Source organism: Gossypium hirsutum, chromosome D05 (assembly GCF_007990345.1).
Source record: "Gossypium hirsutum isolate 1008001.06 chromosome D05, Gossypium_hirsutum_v2.1, whole genome shotgun sequence".
Classification (NCBI taxonomy): Eukaryota; Viridiplantae; Streptophyta; class Magnoliopsida; order Malvales; family Malvaceae; genus Gossypium; species Gossypium hirsutum.
The window spans coordinates 57,231,297-57,240,111 of record NC_053441.1 but is presented as its reverse complement, the minus strand read 5'-3'; the positions used below and the strand labels follow the sequence as shown (position 1 = coordinate 57,240,111).

Below are 8,815 nucleotides of genomic sequence, written 5' to 3'. Positions count from 1 at the left end.
TACTTATTATGGCCAACCCGATACAAATAGTTTCAATCAACATTGTGTTGTCACTTTACATCTCAACACATTTGAATCCTAACTTTAGTCTTTTAAGAATAGCTCTGCCTTCAATCTAGGAGATATCATTCATAACTAATACAAAGGTTAAAATAATACATTTACTAATAAAAAGACTAATTTAATCCATTTCTTATAATACAAATATATCTTCAAATAATTTAAAAGTGAATTTTATGCTTGGGTTTTTGATGTATGAAATACTGATGGATTCTAATTAAGTTTTGATTGATAAACTAATAAATGTAATTAAGTCTTCTCAGGTCTACATTAATTCACATTTTCTTTTGAAATTCTATGTAGAAAAAGGATGTATGGAAAGGGAATTATCAAAACAGGATTACGATAGTGTTGAAAATAATGATATGTTAAGAAAAAAAATATAAAAAGGTGTATATAATTAGTAAATATATATATTTTGTAGAGTTACTGCATTACTATAATTTTAAAATATATTATTGTTAAAAAAATTTAAATTTCATATAAAATTTCAAACATATTTTTATTGATTTTTTAGAGAAAAATATATTGTGTTGATTGTTTTAAAGCTTACAAATTTTTAAATATTTTATAAAGTATTTAATTTTTAAAAATATATCTTTTTAAAGGGAAAATTTATTAATTCACTTAATGAATAAGATCATACAATTTGAAGGGAGAAAAATCACAAACACGTTGTACGCGTTGAAGAATAAGCTCTATCAATATAACAAAAACTTCAGTTTCAGTATCAATAGATCATTATGGCACATTGATGATCGGCTTTGTCACAACTCAAACACAATATATTAGGAGTGATTTGCAAACACTTAATATAATAAGGAAATCAACAATAGACGGTCCAAAGCACTTAAAAATATGTTTTTAGATCACTTTAAATTTCAAAAAGAAATTATTTTTTAATAATTTTTAAATTTGGTTAAGTGTGATCGGTCACCAAAAAAAAAACACACCTTTTATACAGAGATTTTAAAATTCTTTTCAAAAGATAAATTTGAGGTCTGCATTGAATTCTAGAGAAAAGAGTAGGTTCATGAGTCGCTTATGTGCAAGGAAAATTGTACTAGCCCTACAACACTCAAAATTGGTACTTATTAATTACGCAATTGTCAAAAAATTCAAAATTTAAAATTGCGAAATCAATGATTAATTATGACCCCTTGAAATAAAGCACTAACTTTTCGAGTGAATTAAAATTTTTTAGTGAAATAATTTTGTTTTAAGTCACCAAAATCTATATTGAACAAATCAAATATAGTGACAAAATTAAATAAAATTTTAAGTTTACTTGCAAAGTTAAATCTGAGTTAAATGGTAAATTTACTTATATTTTCAAAGTGTAATGATAAATATCAAATAAAATATAGTGATAAATTTCAATACACTTATAATATAGTGGCAAATTTACACTATAACTGTATAATTATTGAAGTTTTTATCCCCAAATCATCCGTAGTTTGTGGGAGAGCTCGTCAATTACTGAAGTTTAGCCCTAAAGACCCATTTGTATTAATAAAATTAACATTTACTATTTAAAAAAGTAATTTTTTTAACAGATTTAATATTTTTACATAACATTTTTTATTTAAAAGCTAATCATTGTACTTAAAAAGTTAAAAATTAAATCTTCTTACTTTTCTAGTTTAAAAAACTTAGTCCTACCATTAGGATTGTAAGTATATTTTCTATTAAAATCTGTAAACTTGGATATATGCTGAGTAGACTGCCTTCATATAATGTTGCATATATGATTGATAATAAAAAACCTATTAAGTTGAATTTTTTAATGGAATTAAAAATGATTGGACTAGAATTTTTAAATTGGAAAAATAGGAGGATTGGATTTTTTAAAAACTTTTGAATTATAGGGACTAATAGCATATTTTAAACTATTATTCTAAAAATAAAAGAATATATAGTAATTATAAAATATATATTTTTAAGTTTTTTTAATGGATTATGTGGAGTAATGTGCAGAAAATTTAGGAGAAATTTTGAAAATTCGCTTTCTAAAAATAAAAGAATATATAGCAATTAATAAAATATATTTTTTAAGTTTTCTTAATTGATTATGTGGAGTAATGTGAAGAAAATTTAGGAGAAATTTTGAAAATTCGCTTCTTTGGACGTATTTTTTAAAGAAGAAGACTTGACCTTTATTTTGAAATCTCTTCAAAACTTTGTTTTCCTTTTTAATTTTTAGGGTAGTCTTAAATTTATCAAGTGTACGAGGGTTGAAACATATTAAAGCATGCTATCCGGGCTTTTCTTCATCATCCAAACTATTTTATCAACTCAACCTCCCTTTTCCTACTTTTTTTTATTTTCTTGCCTTAATCCGTCTTGCAATCATGAACTACAACACTTGCTTTCATCTTCTTTTAGCTTTATTCATACCGTGTTTCGTACTTTGCTTGGCTATGACAGTCAAGAATCTCAACTCCGATCAGTTTGCACTTCTCGAGTTTAAGGATCGCATTGCCGGTCCTCAAAATGTCTTGGCAAATAATTGGACGGCCTCAACCTCTGTTTGCAATTGGATTGGTGTTTCTTGTGGCATCCTCCATAAAAGAGTTATAGCTTTGAATCTTACAAGCATGAATCTTAGGGGTACTATCCCTCCACACCTTGGAAATCTTTCATTTCTACTCTCTCTCGACTTGAGTAGCAACCATTTCTATGGCCATCTCCCTAAAGAATTGGGCCAATTGCATCGTTTGAGGATCCTTCGATTAAGCTACAACCGTCTTAATGGGGAAATTCCATCATGGCTTGGGAACTTACAGAGAGTTCGAAGGCTGGCAATGAAAAATAATAACTTTACAGGCACAATCCCTGAAACACTTTTTAACATGTCTAATCTAGAGATCTTGAACTTGGGATTCAATCAGTTATCTGGTCAGGTTCCATCTTCCATCTTCAATATTTCTTCTCTGAAGATTATTAATCTCTCTAGCAATAGCCTACCAGGTAGTTTGCCTAATGATATGTGTCAACATCTTCCCAAGCTTGAAGGGCTTTACTTGAGTTGGAATGAATTATCTGGTAACATTACATTTGGCATGGGAAAATGCAGCAACCTTAAAATTTTGTCGTTGTCCTATAATCAATTGATGGGAATCATTCCAAAAAGTATTGGAAATCTGACACAACTCAAAGAATTATATTTGGGGTTGAATAACCTAGAAGGTATTGAATTTTCCTAGTTTCTTAGTTTATTTTAATGTATTATATATTTTGTGAATTTTGTATTCAATGAATATGTATTCTAAAAGATGCTATTTTACAGGTAATTTACCACCCATCACCAATGCTCCAAAGCTTGAGATTCTTTTATTGTGGGGAAATAAACTTAGCGGAAACATTCCTTACTCTATCTCCAATGCTTCCATGCTTAAGGAACTAGACTTGGCACATAACTTATTCTCTGGCCCAATCCCTAAAACGCTTGGCAGCTTAAGACAACTTGAATGGCTCCAAATCTCTGACAATAATTTGATCACAGGATCTGCTACTTATCATGAGTGGAGCTTTCTTTCTTCTTTCACGAATTGTAGGAATTTGAGCACAATAGATGTTTCAGGAAATCCATTGAGTGGCGTTCTTCCTACTTATATTGGGAACCTTTCAAAATCCCTTCAATACTTTTATGCCGATGAGTGTGAGCTTCAAGGCATTATTCCTATGGAAATAGGTAACTTAACCAACCTATTGCTTTTACAACTTGGCTATAATAAATTAAGTGGATTCATTCCAACATCAATAGGAGGACTGCGAAATCTCCAAGGTCTAGGTATTTCCTCTAATAAATTAGGAGGGCCCATCGCAGAAAGCCTTTGTGATTTGGAGAGATTATACAACTTGTTTTTAGGGTTGAATAAGCTGCATGGATCCATACCCTCTTGTTTGGGTAATATTACTTCTTTGAGATATCTTTACTTAGATTCCAACAAATTGAGTTCCACAATACCCTCAACTTTATGGAATCTTAAAGATATCTTAGAAATAGATTTATCATCAAACCATCTTCACAATTCTCATGCTATTGATGTTGGAAATTTGAGGAGTCTACTGAAACTAAATTTATCAAAGAATCTTCTCACGGGCGATGTCTTATCCACATTTGGGGGTCTTCAAACTTTGGTTTCATTAGATTTATCAAATAATATACTACATGGTCATATCCCTGAATCATTTGATGGGTTGATTAGTTTGGAATTCTTGGATTTATGCAATAACAATCTCTCTGGAGTCATTCCCAAATCTTTGGAAAAGCTTTTATATCTTAAGTATTTTAATGTGTCTTTCAATAGACTTGAAGGGGAAATTCCAAGCAAAGGATGTTTTTCAAGCTTTTCTAGCACATCATTTATGAAGAATTATGCACTTTGTGGTCCACCTAGGTTGCTAGTCCCACCTTGCAAAAACGACATCCACAAAAACTCCCAAATTATTCTATTGCATGCTTTTAGGTATGGTTTACCAACAATTGGTATTGTCGTAGTACTAATAGTCTTAACTATTATGTATACAAGATGCCAAAGGAGTACAACTCTACCAATTAAAGATGATTTGTTGTCTTTGAAGACACGGAGAAGAATTTCACATGCTGAGCTTTCCCGAGCAACTAATGGATTTGGGGAAAGCAATATGCTTGGTTCAGGGAGTTTTAGATATGTATATAAAGGGAGGCTTTCAGATGGAATGGAAGTTGCAATAAAAGTTTTCAATTTGCAAACAGAGGGAGCATTTAGGAGTTTTGACATTGAATGTGATGCTATGCTTAATATAGTTCATCGTAATATTGTGAAGGTCATTACTTGCTGCTCAAGTGTTGACTTCAAAGCCTTGGTGCTTGATTACATGTCTAATGGAAACCTTGAGAAATGGTTACATTCTGAAAATTGTTTCCTTGATATCATACAAAGGGTCGACATAATGATAGATGTTGCGGTAGCTATAGAACACCTCCACAATGGACATCCAACACCTATAATTCATTGTGACATAAAACCAAGCAATATTTTACTAGATGAAGACATGGTTGCACATGTTGGAGATTTTGGCGTTGCCAAATTGTTGGGAGAAGGTGAAGTAATGAAGCAAACCATGACTCTTGCAACTATCGGGTATATGGCACCAGGTGAATTCTTTTTTATTTTTGTACGATTATTTTCCTAATTTGCATTTTATATTTTTGTTTCTTGTGTATGTGGATATATATTTGAATAAGCATCTTAGAAATAATTGAGGATTGATGATGTTCTAATTATACTTGAAATGCAGAATTTGGATCAGCAGGACTTGTTTCTATAAAATCTGACGTCTATAGTTATGGGATCGTCCTTATAGAAACTTTCACAAAGAAAAAGCCCACTGATAATGTTTTTGTTGAAGAAGAGACTATGAGGCATTGGATGGAAAGTTCATTGCCTAAAGGAGCCATAGAAATTGCAGATGTTGATTTATTAAGAAGAGAGGATGAGTACATTGCTGTTAAAGCAAATTGTATTTCATCTATCATGGAGTTGGCTTTGAATTGTTTAGCTGAGTTGCCAGAAGAAAGAAAAGATATGAAAGATGTTGTGGTTGAGCTGAGGAAAATCAAACAAAGGTTGCTAAACAGCATCCAACATTTTTAACAGAGATGGTGAGTAATGAGTAAACTTGTGGTTATTAATTCACACTTAATTTTATCTTTAATTCAACATTTTTAATCTATTCTGGAATTTTAATCATATAAACTATTTTTTTTTGCTTTTGCTCTCACGTAGTAGGCTCTCTTCAAAATTCAAACTTCTTTTGCAAATCAAAATGGAAACCAATAAAATAAGCAACAAGCCTTCCCATGAATTACGGTTTATGGTAGCTTTTGGACATCAAGTTATTTTCTTTGTTAGATTGGATTTTCTTAGTTTCTTTTTCCATTTACGGTATAATTTTATTTTAATCTTTGTTAGGGGCGAACCCAGAAAATCCTTTTAGGGGTGAAATTAAATTGTAATTTTTACTATAGTAAAAATGTAATTTTATCATTTTAATAGCCTATATTTTTATAATTTCTAAAGGATTAAATCAAAGTTTTATCATTTTTGGGATGCCAAAGTATAATTTTACCTTTATCATTTTAAAATTTTAAAAATCTTAAAAATTTTAAACGGCTTAAATAGAAATTTTTTTATTTTAAATGACATATAAGTTTTATCTGTTTTCAAGTATTTTCTAAGTCTTTCTCTTTATTTCCTTCTAAATTTTTCAATTCAGAGACAAGAATAACACAATGGTCTTAATTGAGCTAGCTTGCCTCGTCAAGTAATTTGCTGCTTTCCATTTATTTAGAGTTATTTAGAGTGTTTTGTATTTAATATTGTCATAGTTAAAAGTATCATTCATAATCTAATCTAACTGTGTTTTTGGCTAGTGGTTGTTGAACAAGGAAAGCTAAAGGAGGCCAATAAGAAGAACGAAACTCCACATCTTTACTAACATGTTCTACAAAACAAAGAGACCTTTTTCCCGATGAAATTTGTATTGGGCTATCAATGTTTCATGGATTATGTTGTTTTTCAAATGTAAGAGGGGGTTTTGCCAATATTGCATGCAAAATCAAAGTAATATTTGCCAATGCTTAGCTTAATCGACTCTAATGCAATTGTGAATTTGATTTGTCTTTACAGTATTTAGAGATTATTTTTGTGAATGTTAAATAGCCTTTGGGCCTTTCAAAGAAATTCAGCAAGCCTACAAGTCATTTAATTACCTTTGGACGTCCCATGAAATTTTTATGTATGAAACATACAATATATGGCTTGAATTTCATAATTATATTATATATAATGAATCATTTGTTTCTTTTTCACCTTCTCCACCAAATAACCATTAACATCATCAAAATCACCCGTATGATCCCAAAGGTAATTAAAAATACAAATTTATTTTAATGTTTCAAAAATTTATAATTTAAACCTCTAAAAAAAATTTTCTTCGTCAAACTTCCACAAATACTAAACTATATATTGTTGTTAATCGAACTCGAATATTAGGTTTAGGGTTGGAGCAAATTTAAAGAGGTAGGCAGGGGTATTGGCCCAACCAAAATGGGGAAAAAAAATTCTATTAAGTCCCTTTAAAAAATAATAAATTAATACATGATAAAATTATATTTTAACTTCTCAAAATTTTATAATTTAATTCTGATTCCTCTAAAAGAAATTTTAGATTAGACCATATTCAAAGCTTGAAGCATTATTTGGTTTGGTAGTATAGCATGGTTGTCGGAAAATTGAGTGGAATAATTTATTTCATTTTTTTCAATCCCACATGCTCGTGTGTGATTGCTCTAGTCTCCAGACGCCCATGTCACTTACCCACATACCCGTGTGGGTTTTGGAATTTTGAAATTTTGTCTCTTTAAATTGGTATTCTAATTTGTTTAAGTTACAATTTAGTCCCTAATAATAAAACTTGAATTAGACATAGTAAACGAAATCAAATTAAGTTGAAAATTTTAGGCTTGCGTGATTTGACTAAAAGAAGGTTGGTAAACACTTAGATCTAAAATCAGGTTAGTTTTAGGTGGTAAAATGATGAAATTGCCCTTAGGTTAAATTACCTAGGAAAAGTTTAAAATTGACACATAATTTACTTTTGCATTAATAAATAACTAATAATTAGATAATATTGAGGTTTTATAAGGTCGGGGTGTGTCTTGGGTGGTCATTAGCTGGAGAGTCACTTAGGTGGCTAATGTAATATTTCGAATTTGGGCCGGTCTATCCCGGTCAGATTTGGGGAGTCACAATCTATCATAGGGTTCATCTCTCTTAGGTATTTAGAAAATTAGTTCATGCTTAAAAATAAAACATCTAAAGGGCAATATAACCGAAAGAAATAAAGAAACTCATGATAATCTCATAAGAAATCAACTGGAAATCGTTAATCTTGATGAAAATTTACTTCAGAGTGGGCTTCAATGGTGTCTTTGGAGTTGTTTTCTTAAATATTCTAGGAAGGTTCTCTCCTATCTTCTTATTTTTTTTCATATATATGTCTTAAAATGCTCGAAGAACTTAAAATTCACATTTTTCGCAGTTCAGAGTGCAAATCTACGAAATCGACACGGCCTGCCACATGTGGAATAGGTCAGCTCGTGTGGGTCCTATAGTTTGTCCCCATTTTCTGATTTTTGCTCATTTTCCTCCCAAATGTTCTATTAACATAAAAACACGAATTGAAAGGACTAGGAGCATAAATTTCAAAATTAACATCGAATAATCAACCAAAACCACATTAAGAATGATGTTAAAACATATTAATTTTAGCACTTATCAAATATCCCTACATTTAAGCATTCATTTGTCCTTAAGCAAAATTCTCAACCCTTATTCAAGTTAATCTCCCTCAATTTATTATTTTCACTGACAATGCCTTAGGAATAATCTACAGATAATCATGCACTAGAAATTGAAACTAGAATGAGACTAAAGAATAAAAGCAATCTAAGCAGAAATTTGTAAAGCACAAAAAACACAGGTGTCTCCTCTATCTCAAGAATTAACTGAAATTCAAACTCAACAATAATCAATACCCTAACTAAGATTCACTCAAAACACTCAAAGTGTTTAAGGTTCAAGTACTGTGTGGTCAACAGTCGAACGAAAAATGTGATTATTATAGGCTTGCTTGAAAACCAAATTTCCACCACTATAAAAACAAATCGAGATGATACACCAGTCAAGAGGTCTTTAGAAAGTTG

General features: G+C 30.6%; 1 protein-coding gene across 1 annotated transcript; it reads left to right on the top strand.

Moving 5' to 3' along the window:
- The first annotated feature begins 2,278 nt into the window (after positions 1-2,278).
- LOC107887659 (LRR receptor-like serine/threonine-protein kinase FLS2) lies at positions 2,279-6,009 on the top strand. The gene is made up of 3 exons (XM_041092242.1): positions 2,279-3,249; positions 3,350-5,203; positions 5,347-6,009. The coding sequence occupies exons 1-3, from the start codon at positions 2,412-2,414 to the stop codon at positions 5,700-5,702; spliced, it is 3,048 nt and encodes a 1,015-aa protein (XP_040948176.1). The 5' UTR covers positions 2,279-2,411; the 3' UTR covers positions 5,703-6,009.
- The last annotated feature ends 2,806 nt before the right edge of the window (positions 6,010-8,815 follow it).